The sequence below is a fragment of the Lethenteron reissneri genome, chromosome 10 (genome assembly GCF_015708825.2).
Source record: "Lethenteron reissneri isolate LAM-NWPU_2019-01 chromosome 10, ASM1570882v1, whole genome shotgun sequence".
Lineage (NCBI taxonomy): Eukaryota > Metazoa > Chordata > Hyperoartia > Petromyzontiformes > Petromyzontidae > Lethenteron > Lethenteron reissneri.
The window spans coordinates 13,441,705-13,454,937 of record NC_083788.1 but is presented as its reverse complement, the minus strand read 5'-3'; the positions used below and the strand labels follow the sequence as shown (position 1 = coordinate 13,454,937).

Sequence of the window (13,233 nt, the reverse complement as noted above, 5' to 3'; positions counted from 1 at the left end):
GCGATACAGACAGAAAATGTGGAACTTTGCAAGCGTGGGTTTTTTCTCGGTGCTCCGGTTTCCTCCCACGTATAAAACACTTATTAATTTGCTAATAACACCATAATATGTCGAGGACTGCAGAGCTTGGGCAGTTGGTGGTGCCGGATCACCGCATGGCTGCCTTTCCACCTGTCCAGTTCTTGGCGTCTCTCTTTGAGAGTGAGCGATTACTCTGAGCTTTACGACTTGAAATTATTTTTTTCTTACGACGGTGACGTCACCCGATGACATGTGACATGGCTTTCGGGGGAAAAATAAAGTGATGTCAAAGTTAGTTGGTGGAATTTCTGGTTTTCTGATCAACCTGAAACAAATTAGTTTTTTGGATCGCAGATATAGTAGTGTCATGACGAGGCCCTAATTTGAGACTCGTCCAAAATTTGGCAACACATTCCAAATACATCCACTGATCTGGTCACATTTCTATCTCCGCCCTCCGATGAGTAGCAGAGTGTTTAACTGGGACACAGGGCCGCAGCGGCCGCGACGCGTTGCAGTGCAATATCACCGAAAGATCACCGCCAAACTACGAGCGATACGGGAGTGACCGCACCGACAATCCGGCTTCGTTGAGAGGTCACGGCGTCGCAGTTTGGCGGTCGTCTGTTTTGACTTGTCGGCGGTGGTGGTGATGAACTGTGAAAATGAGTGTGTGGTAGTGCCCCTTCACTCATTGTGGCGCACTCAAATTACCCGTCAAACTGCTTTGGAATTGAGCCAGCAGACGATAGTGGGTGGGTGAGAGGGGGGGTGTGAGCTTTTAAGTGATTTACGATGGTCTGTTTTTGTAAGATTTCTAAGCGCACCTTGACGGTCAAGTCTCCTCTTGTCACTTTAAAGGTCAAACATCTCCCCGTGACCTTCGTTGTGGTCAACGTTTTGAGAAAATACCCTTTTTGTTGCCTCGGGGCGCAATTTAAAAATGCTTCAATTGGTGGAGGGGTTGCTAAGGTTTGTTTTTATCTTAATGATCGTTTTCAAGTTTGACTACAGGTTTTGCCTCTACTCCATCCTCCACTTTACAGATACAGTCTATTTTGTTGATAGTTTGGCGCATTTATTTAATTATTTATAATTTTGAAACATGCACAAATTGGAAACTTCATCGCAGTGACCCCCCCCCCCACCACCATCCCCTTTGCGGAGACACTTGGGCAACGTTGTGTTCGAGACTTGGTGGTTACGGGAATGTGCGCGCTCGTATGAGGAAAGGAATGTCACTTTTTTCGTGCCCGAGCCTTTGTTAAGAGCACCATATTAATAGCAGCATTCTGTGAGGAGCTGCTCTGTAATCTTAGGTCACCTGGTCGCGGCGTTTTGTACGGGCAGATGGACGGCGCTCACTGTGATGTCAGAGCGGAGGTGAATGTGTCCCGAGGGAGCGTTGCTTTGCCACGCCAGGGACTCTACTGTCCATGGGCGTGGTCTGGGACTGTTGTTGTTGTTGTCTTGGCGTGGTCTGGGACTGTTGTTGTTGTTGTTGTCTTGGTGTGGTCTGGGACTGTTGTTGTGTTGGTGTGGTCTGGGACTGTTGTTGTTGATGTCTTGGCGTGGTCTGGGTCTGTTGTTGTTGTTGTTGTCTTGGTGTGGTCTGGGACTGTTGTTGTTGTTGTTGTCTTGGTGTGGTCTGGGACTGTTGTTGTTTTGGTGTGGTCTGGGACTGTTGTTGTTGTTGTCTTGGTGTGGTCTGGGACTGTTGTTGTTGTTGTCTTGGCGTGGTCTGGGACTGTTGTTGTTGTTGTTTTTCTGCCTTGCCCCAAGCTTCCATTGGATGTTAAGAGATGGGCAGAAATGTATGTGCCTGTGCAATTTGTACTTCTATACTGTTTAAATATTTATTTATAGAAACTTGCTTACCTTTGTTCTACCTTGCTGTTGCATTGTTTGTTGATGTAACTTACTGACCACCCCAGGCCCCTCGTCTGGACGCCTGTGAAAAAATGCTCCATAGCTCGTTGGATTCCTCCTCCAGTCTAAATCAAGATTCTGATTCTGATTACATCAACGTCGTTTACATCCTTCCTGATTTCAAAATATGGTTGTTTTTTGTCCCGATTTTTATTGGTTTGGCTTTTGTCGTTTTGGTGGCCAAGATCACTCCAGTACATGGTTCTCACCTGTGGTTACACGAAATAAAATCTAAACTCCTGTCGAATGGGAGTCAAGCCATGTAGAATGCCTGAGCAGATTCATACGAGATTCACTACAAACAAATGAACAGCACCGAGCCAAGCCTGTCCTTTGTAATCAACAGGGCGGCACTGACGTGTTCAGAACACTGCATGGGAATTTTTCAAATGCACTCTTCATTGCATCAGCAGATGCGCGGAATAATTACCTACCGGCGGGCATTTATCTCAATGTAGCTGTGGCACGGGACAAAGAATGACGCGCAGGCGTGAGGGCACGTACTCTCGAGCCACATCCGAAAAGGAAAGCCATAAATCACAGCAGCGCCGGCTGTGAACATAAACCGCAGGGGCGAGTGGGCGAGCGGGAAAGCGGGAGAGCGGGAGACCGCTCGCCTGGGAGCACGACAGTCGTGGCACGGCCAGGACTCCTTGACAAGAGCTGCAGACTTGAACCGGTCACCTGATTCTCACCTGAATTCTCACCTTTTTAAACTAAATAAGCTTTAAACTTCAAAAGTAAAGCCGTACTCATTAGTCACTGAGCCAATCGGTCACCTAAACCGTTGGTGGACAGTAATAATAATCAATTACTTAATTGTAATTGATTATTATTGTTATTGCGCGTGTTTACCCAGGAAAGCCTCCCCAGAATATTTCTCCAGGAGGCTCTTCCTGCCGAGTGTTCGCCGTGCGGGGACGGTGTTGCCGCGCGTGATCCGAGTGGAATAATAATCGGCAGCATTGGGACGTTTTAGGAAACACCGTTCACATTCCACGGTTGTCCTTTGCTTTGTGAAACTTTGAATTGTAATCTCTTATTAATAGCAAGCTTATGCCCCTTTCTTCCATGTGGCTGACATAGTTGCAGAGCAACAACAACAATTTTACTTTCAGGTGGTCAAGCCAGATAGCCGCGTCGGGAGTAGCGTATCGCTGTGATGTCTCTTTCGTGTTTGTGGATTGGGCATTACCGTCGGCCCCATTTACCGGCATGAACGTATGTCCACTGTACACCAACACGGCACTTTGTGTGAACTTGAAAGGCGCTTCTGATGTCTTCGTTGCCACTCTCATCTCTTTCCTTATGTGGGTACCGCCAGTGCTGCCCAAGCTCTTGCCTCTGGCCACGGGAAGAGACCTCAACACGCGCTACGGAAGCATCCTGGCGTGTGCCGAGGTCACGCACGCTCTGTCGGAGCTGGCCTCCCGCGACGGCAGGTGAGGCCACCGGCCCCCCGCCAGCGGGGACGTGCTCCTCTACGGAGACCCGTGCGCGGTTTCTCGTTTCTATTCTCGTGGGCGCTTTGCGGGCTGTACCTTGCGGCTCACCGGTTTGCGATGGCGGTGGGAGAGGTTTGGGGGGGGGGGCAGCAGCGGCGGTAAAGGTCGCAGTAAAATCAACGCACAAGCAGAGACGATGAGATGCAGCTGTGCAACCCTTCCAAGTGTTCAATCCTATCTTGTGTCAGGGCACACAGTAACCCTTGCCGAAGACAATTGGACGTAACATTGCAAGTCTTCAAAGGGCATTATTATTATTGTTGTTGTTCCCGACCGGAGTAATTGCTCGCTTGCCCGTGCTAATCGGTGAAATTTGTAGCCCCTAGTTGTCCACCTACACGTAAATCACACTTGCGAGCCACTTCACAGGATCGCCCAGAAAAACGAGAAGGGAGGGCATGCGGGCGGGCGAAGAAGTGAAAAATCCAAACTCGAGATATCATTGCGAAACTCACACCGCGCGCTCTCGTGTGCGTGCGGGCTGCCCGCCCCCCCCGCCTCTCGTGCTGTTCGGAGGCGACGTGTGGTAGGTGTGGCGGGCTCTGTGGTTCTCGGGGCCCCGGGGCGGTGAGTCTGGGCCGCTAATCCCACCCGTATCGGGTTTTGCGTAATGCTTACCAAAACGCGCGCCTGAGCAGGCCTGCGTGAGCAGCGCCTCGGCGGGGAATTGGGGGGGGATCGTCGATCGGGACGACGTGCCCCATCCCCCCACCAAGCCCCCCTTCCCGTGCGGATTTTATTTGGGTGTGTGTGTGTTTGTGTCACCCGTTTCCCCGGGGGTGATATTTCTAACCTTTTGGGCTTTGCGTTTGCCACTGGTGAGTGATGGGCAACAAGCTCTTTAGGAGGTGGGAGGGGTTGTGCGGGCAGGGCGGCGGTGCGTGAAATTCAAGTGCGAACGAATGAATGAAATCGACCGCGAACGTTCGCATTCCGTGAGACAAAGTGCCTGGCCGCGTCCCTCTACTATTTTTGGTGCGGTGTTTACGCCGTAGCTCAGTCGACGGCGCCTCGGGGCACGAAATATATCTCACGGCAGCGGAGGAAGAAGTTGTATCTCTGAGCGCGATTTTTGGCAAGTGTGAAGGTGTGCTGTTTGGGAGCGACACTTCACTTCATGAACGAGTATTTAGTTCTGAAAAAATAAGAAGAGGTTTTGCCTTATTTAGCAGGTGCTACCCACTTCTCAGGCAGGGTCGACTTACCCCCATTATAATTAGACTTGTAACGCACCATAGAGTGTTCGCTCAACTCTCGGAGGAGAGTGCGACGGGGAACCGCAGACAAGCAGGGAGGTAGCCACGCGGTGAGCCGACGCCAACAATTTTGCCCACGCTCTGCAGTCCTCTGGGCATTAAGATGTTTTCAGCCAATGCTTGAGTGTTCATGCATCGCTGTGGGGCCGGTGAAATCGGCTTATTGGGTTGCACGACTTAGTGGGGAGCTATCAAGTGAACGAGCTGCGGAGTGAATGATGCCAACCATAGCAATGTGGAATTTCCCGACTGCAGGCTGCAGAACGCCCGTGCAGGTGAGGCTGACTGCGAGAGGCCAAGGCAGAGCAAGGAGGGATCCCATCCTTACACAGCAGGCAAAGGGCATAAGGAGGCACGAGGCTTGAATTGTCTTGCCTAGAAAATATCGATCTGGAGGGTGAATTTATCATTAAATACAACCCGTACATCCCACGTTAAAGCAAAACTTTACGTCAACGTTTTAAAGTAATAATGAATAGCTGCCATTTCATTCAGGAGGTTCCCAATACGGGTTTATTAACTTTTTGTTTCAGAAGGATTCTACATCGGCATGTTTGGCCAATTCATTAAAAGTTGTGTTTCGTGTCTGAGGAAACCAGAATCTCCGGAGAAAACCCACACACGCAAGGAAATAACACTCGTAGCTCCGCACAGATGGATTCAAGCAACAATTGTCATACTACCTTAATCCTAGGGGGGTGGTTAGGCTGCTCTGAGTTTGTGAGATGTCATCTCGTGGGGCTGAAGATTGTGGCTTTGCGGTGGAACAGAGTTGGAGGTTTGCAAGATCAAATGCTGGTTTCGGGGGGGTTTACTCTGCCCATCATATGTCGAGGTTCATTAAAATTGGTACCACTTTGTGGGAAAGTAAACAGTGAATGTCCTACGGATCGACTCGCCCTCGACATTGGAACATGGAACTTGCACCGCTGGCTCGGGGAGATGAGAGCACCACCGCCTCGGTGGTGCTCTCACCGCCTCGGTGGTGCTCATCGTTGATTGGGCGGTCGCGTTTTGCTAAAACCTGCGCCGCTTGGTTTCGTGTGAACAGGCGTGTGGAGGAGCTGCTCGGCGACGAGATGGTGACCGGGCTCAAACTCATCCACGCGAAGGTCGGTAGTGGTCAGCTGATGCAGACGTGTGACCCCTTGCCCCTCTACCGGACATCTGTGGGGGGGGGGGGGGGGGGGGGAAGAGCTTTACAGCTCATCGGATTCCTCCTTCAGTGCAAATAACTGAGATGAGCGCAGAGGAGTGCAGGGCTTTGGCAGTTGTTGGCGTCGGCTCACAGGTTAGCTGCCTTTGCGCAGGACCCTCCTGAAAAGAGTCTTGAGACTCGGAGAGGCTTTTTTGGGTAAGCCTGCATGACAATATGATTTGTATTTATCTGACGAAGAAACGAATCGTGAACCATAATATTGGTTTGTGAAAGCCAGCGTGTTAAATTGAAGCAGGATAAGAATACTAATACATAATTTACACGCTTTGCTAATGTGATATCGCACGTGTGATGGAATATGAAACGTATGGTAATGATGTCCCTTTGTTTATTTTGCAGCTGAATGATGCAAAGTATTACAGGTGAGACGATGTGAAGTGTTGATGGCCATTGACTCTCTCTTTCTCTCTCTCTCCCTCCCTCCCTTTGGCGTCATTTAAACTCGATTCGCTATCCGTGGTGTTCCCAAGATTACGTGCAGATCTCGCAGCACAGAGAACAGGAAGTTCAGCCTGCGCGCCATCCCGGCGCTGTATATTTACGTGACTCATTGTGTTCCTGAATACGCAAAGGGGGAGTCACGTTTGTGATGTATTACGTTAACCTTACCCTGACAGCGTTTGCTAATTCAAGACAAAATTCAGTACATTTAAAGTTCAACACTCCACTTTTGGTTAAAGGTGCAATTTTGACCACTTTGGTATAGAATTGCTTTAAGGCCGTCCTGCATCAATACGCAACCCATGACAGTGGCCGCACGACGATGCCATGATGGCGCACCTGAGCATAGCTCCATCAGCTTAATTAGCTCTCTAACCAATCTGGAAACTCATGTCACACACACGAGGGCGCACGGCCAAGGAGAGTATCTCCTAAGTAAGAGCTGTTAAACTATAAACTATTTTTTATTTGACCAGGTAAGGTACACAGCTTTTTTTCAGAAGTGACGTGGTCATCACGAATGACAGCTCAACGAAGTGGCTTATCGCGTCGAAATTTAAAGCAGCCAAATACTGTTAAACGCACGTTGATTCTAAAAGTGGAGGGAAAAAACAGAAGCCCCGGAGAAATATCTACAGGACCACGGGGAGAACATCCAAACTCCAAACATACAGGAGGCGTCAGGGTCGGGATCGAACCCACGACGTCTTGTATACCAGGCGAGGTAGTTGACATCTCGCCAATATAGCAGTCGAGGCAGCCCAAAACAACATGGGAAAGCACCCCTGAGGCTCGGTCAACATCAATGCTGGTGCACTGTAATGGTTTGCAACCCACTGGACTTCCAATCCGGTTCGATGTTTCCGGCACGGCGGTTGACATGGTGCAGATTTATTAAACGGCGCCGCCTCCGTCTGCCCGCAATCTAAATGGGTTCCACCGCGGTTAGTTGACCGGTAGGTTGTATGTGTGGTGGCAGCGCAGCGTGGGCACTCCCAACTCTGTCCTAAACGTCTGACGAGCGTGGTGGTGGTGGTGGTGGTGGTGGGGTACTGCCACCTCTTGCGCATCCTCTTCCACACCTCTTCCAAGATGTCTGGCCAGCCGTGGTGCGAGGGGCTCTGGAGAGCCCCCTCCGGTAGAGACCTTACCGCCAGCAGTGGCGCGAGCGAGCGATTGCAGGGCTGCGCCTTTACCTTTTACCTTGACTTGCCTTCAACAAAAATAGTTTTATTGGCCGAGCATTGTGGAGCCGTTGTTGAACTTGTGACAATTGCCACGGAGCCGCGGGGTGCTTTCCCATGATGTGCCCACATCGCTAAAGATCGCGCTCAATATGGCCACCCTCTCTGGGCTCACAAAGGAGGCCCTTTGTCTCTATTACAGCTCCCTGCAGGGCAAAGCCACTTGGAAAATGCAATCGCCATAGAAATACATAGCAATGGGAGAGAAAAAAAAAAATAATTACGGCAAACCCCAGACCCCTAATTACAAGCAGGGTGGAAGCGGCTGAGTCTTCGTCGGCTGCCGCGTTGAAGTGCTTCACCGTAATGCTTCCAAAGCAGCTGCTCGCGTCTGGGCTTGCCATCAGCTTGCTGTCTCCGTGTCTCTGAAACGCTTTACAACTGGGGGTTGAGAGTGTTTGTCATGCATGAGCGCTGTCCGTCTGTCCCAGCTGCCTGCGGAAGGAGGCACGTTGTCTGCTCGGTTTTTTTTCCTACCTTGATAAAGAAAAAGAATGAGTCTCATCCCTGATCCTGCCTTTCCAGAAAGTCAGTCGGCAAGGCGATCTGGGAGTTGGTGGCAAGTTCAGTTTGCGTCAAGTTTTGGGCAACTCGATTTGGACTCCGTTTTCAGCTTCATGTGTTGGCAATATCAGTGTAACATCAAACATTTTAGATACTCGGGATGCCTTTCGTCAACAGTGTCTCACGAGATCTGAGTTTGGATGAATTTTCAAGAGCAGCTGTTATTTTAGAAGTCTTAAAAATGTCGAGGTTTAACTAAAAAACAGTAGTTTTTTTCTCACGAGCATTCCATTAAATATGTTTTTTTGTAAAACTTACAATGATAATTCTAATGGTCAGTTGTGTAAATTATTAGATTAAGACAGCAAGATTGAAAGTTTAACAGAACTTCACCAACTACTCATTTTCTTCGCATGAAGGTTTCAATCGCCTGCAATAAGTCGCGACCTCAGAGTAATCTCATTTATTTATTTTATTTATGTTTTTAAAAAGTGAACCGATGCCTTTGACATTTGTTGTGAGATTTGTGGCATTCCTCCGAGCTTACGTGTCGTTGTTGCCTAAAGAATGCCACGCCGGCTACTCCGCCACCGTGGGTGGCGGCGCAGTGCCGAGTTGCACGGCGCCCGTGCCACCAGGGGGCTTAGCGTGCGCCAAAGTGATCTCTGCTCGAGCTCCCGTCGATTACAGCGATCTGCTTGCCACGCACGCGCGCGTACACACACACGCTCGTACGCGTGACGCAGCTGACTGCCGCTGCTGCATTCGCAGTTAAGGGAATGTATCGATCGTTTGGGCCGGTGGATTGGCCGGGCGGTTTTCGCGCGTTGAGCTACGAACTCCCATCGCCTGGGTTCGATTCCTGTTCACGGCTGACGGCAGTTCGTTCCTCTGGTTCTAGGCCTCAACCGCAGGTCCTTGGCTGCGACCTCTATGTTTTCTGCCCTCCTCTTTGTCTCCATGAAGTCCCCCGCTCTCCCTGCAGCTCCTCCAGCATCCCAATCCAGGGCCTCCCTCTCGTTCTCATCCCTTCCGTTCTTCCTTCCACAACTTCATCACCAACCTGTTCCCTCGTAGCATCCGTCCAGTCAAGTTCCCCCCCCCTCTCTATGTCTCTCTCCTTCCGATGACCCCCAAATCATCATCGTTCTCTCGATGATGCCCCTCGAGATGGGCTTCTTCTCTGCCCAAATCCATACCCAACGTCTCGAACGCTTCTCCACCGTCTCACTGCGCCCAGCGACCACGTGTCCGCTCCCTGCAAAGCCCACGCTGCCCACCATCGTCTCGACATGCACCGTCCCCTTCGCCGCGTCACTCGCCGTTCCTGTCCAGTGGATCTTCCCTCATTTCGCTCAACCAAGCCTTCATCTTATTTCCGTGGCGAGTGGTCTCGCACAGCCGCAGGTGGTCATTTCTGGACCAGTTCTGAGCACCCCCCCCCCGCCCTTCGACAATACGCATTGACCGGTGTGGGGAAGTATGGACAATCGACCTACGTGGTGTGGGGAAGCTTTCATCCAGCAGTGGATTGACAAAAGGGTTGTGAATTATTAGATTGTTATTAATTATCAACCGCATTATCGTATTTGGACGGAGTGTCGCTTATCCCTAATCGTGATTTCTAACCACAATCGTGAATGTGTAATCTGCTGCAGCAGCAGCAGCGTCATCCTAGGGTTCTCCAAATGGAGTGGAAATAGCTCATGGAGACCAAGTCGGTCACCCTGGCCAAAAACACTTTGCACAAAACGTGGAACGAAATGTCCATTTCTGTGCCAAGGGCAGATAATTTGTTAGGCACGCATCGAATGAACAATTAAAACTGATTCTTGCACTCGGTGACGCGTACATCGCATCAAAAGTGAGAATTGGTCGCTGTGTTGGCAGTGCATGCAACTTACGTGCAACTGGTTATGATGATGTGACAATTATGCTCGTGGGGCGAACACAATGGCACAAGGGAGGCAGGCGAGTAAGCTGGGAGGGTTAATAGGTAGGCGCTTAGTGTTCATGGATATCTCTCCCAGAGACCGTTGGGCTTCCTTCGGAAATCACCGCTGGGCGGACATCGCTCAATCGGCGGTCTCGTGAGCGTCGCGGCGACTCCTCCGCCCGCGTTGCTGTGTCACCAACGTCGCGACCAATTTTGGGTGGGCAACATCCATTCCTCGGCTGCAGCAACGTGGCGGCCCGCCGCCGCCTCAATCTGTCGCCCTTTTAAAGGACATGAGCAATGCCATTGCCTCCGTTTGATTCATTATAAGAGAAAAAAATTCTGAAGAGTCTTGCGATGTTTTTTTTATTTCGGTGGGCTTGCCGCCCTCCGGCGAGGGCCCTTCCTCCTGTTTGTGCGTGGGAGTCAGAGGGGGAAGGGGGGCCCCGGCTGCCCGCGGGTAAACCCAGGGCGGCATGAGTCGGAACATAATTGATAAAGTCCCCACAAAGGCGTAGCAGCAGCAGCCCTAGGTTGGGTGCACTTCACATTTGTAAAAGGACAATCTGCACCTGCGGCATTTTCTCTCTCCCGCCCTCCCTCCCTCTCTCTCTCTCCCATCTGCTCACAATTGTTCGGGGGGCTCGCCCAACCAAGTACTGGAGCCTTCCAGAGCGCCGGCTTCTCCTCGGAGAGGCGCGCCACGGGGGGAGAGTGAGGGGCAGGAAGCGCCCTCCGCCTGCCCGTCCATTCGCTCGATCCCATTATAAGGCCGTCAGATATCTTTCGAACCGAGAGTGCGAAACCGGCGATGTTGTTATCCCTGAGCGTGGGTGCGGCGGGCGCGTCGCTTCCCTTCGCCCCCGCCCGCTGTGGTCCTTGTGCGTTGTGGCCTTGTTTGCGGTTGTCCACGGGCAAAGGTGCAGCCCTGCAATAGTTTCTGGCGCCACTGTTGGCTCCAGAGAGAGCCCCCCCCCCCCCTCCTCTCTCGAGGAAATTTGGCCAAACGTTCCACGCAGCAACAGGTGGGAGCCCCCACACTTCACCGCACGTGGCGACCCATCAGCTAACCGGTGTACCCGTTGTACCCGTTGTTACTGCCGGATGGACACAAGAGGACCCTACGAGCGATGAAAGTATCCATACGTTCACGCCTGCCACGCAGAGACAATCACAGGGCCCTGAGACAGGTTGAATTTAGTTTTTATAATTTTGTTAGATGGCAAAATAAATAAGCGGACTATAAAACAAATTCCGGGGAAGGCCTCAACATTCAGGAGGGTTAGTGTCTCGGCCTCGCTGTGCGCTATGTTGCACCGCTATCCGAGTAGTTAACCTCACATTCAATAAACTCTCTGAGCCAGGGTGAACATCCGACTCCAACGTAATTAAATCTTGATTTAAAGCTTTCGTGACTGCAGGAGTTCATATTCTTTGGGTCTTTCGGTAAAGTCACGTAGATTTGTTCAAAGAAAAAGAAAATAAATATTTTTGGTGACCCCTGCTATGTATGGCAAGGTGATGGTTTTGATTGGGTCCTCAGATGGTTATTTACCAATGGTTGGGGTGATAGCTTTAAGGATTGTGTAGTCTGAATATCCATTCATCTTGAGAGCTTAGTGTACATGTTCCAGTTCACTGGCTAAGTGAGGATAGTCAGAAATACATCGAGCTCTATGGTGTAGAGTTTTGATGAGGGAATTCTGGGATGGATGGTGGTGGGAATCAGGTTTTAGGTAGGCATCCGTGTGGGTGGCTTTCCTGTAGACGGTGTCCCATTGAGCCATCTGGTCTCTTTACAATTAAAACATCCAAGAATGGTAGCTTGCCATCCTTTTCCACCTCCATGGTGAATTTGATGGCTGGGTGTATGGAATTGATGTGTTTGAGGAATTGGTTCAGAGCTGGTCGGCCATGTGGCCAGATGACGAACGTGTCATCTACGTACCTCTTCCACAAGGACGGACGTAGAGTGGATGCCTGGATGGCTTCTGTCTCAAAATTTTCCATGAAAACATTGGCTACAACTGGAGATAAGGGAGAGCCCATTGGGGGTACCTTTAACTTGTTTGTAGAATGTTCCATTCCAGGTGAAGTAAGTGTTGGTGAGGCAGTGTCTCACCAGGGCTGGTACATCAGCATTCAGTTCTTGTTGGACCACATCTTCAATGATTGCAATGGTGTCAGGCACAGGAATTTTGGCAAACAAAGAGACTACATCGAAACTAACGAGCAAATCACCTAGAGATAGTGAGATGTTCTTAATTAAAGATACCAAGTGAGCTTAGTTAAGTACAGCTGAGGTGGTCTTACCAGTGAATAGTTGTAAGGTCTCAGGCAGAAATCGGGCCAATTTGTAGGTGGGTGAGTCAATGGTGGAGACGATAGGACGGAGTGGTGTACCTTCTTTATGGATTTTTGGTAAGCCATACAATCTGGGTGGTCTAGCAGCAGAGGGTTTTAAGTAAAACCGCTTGGTTGGTTCGATTAAAGATGTCGAATTGGTGATGATATTGTTGGTTTTCGTAACCAGGCTGTTGGTGGGATCTCTTTAAATTTTTGTATAACTACCATCATTAAGTAGGTCCTGCATTTTGTTATTGTATGTGGTTTTGTCCATGATGACTGTGGCATTGCCCTTGTCGGCAATGCCACAGAAATTTAAAATATTCCATTACATGAATCCTGTACAGTACACACAAATAACATCCATATACTTAATACAAATTTCCAATAATCCAATAATACACTTTAATAAATGATACTTTAAATTTGGAAGTAGCATTTACCTCAACACAAAACGTCATGGTCACTTGAACGTTGATGAGACGCCACCTCGGCGTCCGTATGGCTCGCACCTCCACGGGCGGAGGGCTGAGATGCACGTGGTACCGTGGTACCGTCCGTGCACACGAGCGCCGTGCACACGAGCGCCGTGCGTGAGCGCATTGGGTCCACGTCACACGATGGGTCGGGTGAACACGGGCCCCACAATGCACCACTGCGCGAGTCCCCACTACCCCCCTGCAATGATGTTGCCAAATCGCGAATGGTCGAGGTTGAAAAAGGTGAGAAACTTGAACTGCTGTACAGGTATAAAATCGAGAATCATTGAATTTCGTGGGAAGCAAATCCGCGAATTAAAAGGTTTGACCGCGTAACATTTTCTGTTTTATGA

General features: G+C 50.2%; 1 protein-coding gene across 1 annotated transcript in view; it reads left to right on the top strand.

Annotated features, from left to right (window-relative positions):
* Window positions 1-13,233, top strand: part of TBCD (tubulin folding cofactor D) — a 119,533-nt gene that overhangs the window by 68,406 nt on the left and 37,894 nt on the right. The window contains exons 20-22 of the mRNA XM_061549520.1: window positions 3,275-3,392; window positions 5,763-5,823; window positions 6,270-6,292. Of these exons, the coding sequence (XP_061405504.1) occupies window positions 3,275-3,392; window positions 5,763-5,823; window positions 6,270-6,292 (202 nt within the window). The remainder of the gene's footprint in view (window positions 1-3,274; window positions 3,393-5,762; window positions 5,824-6,269; window positions 6,293-13,233) is intronic.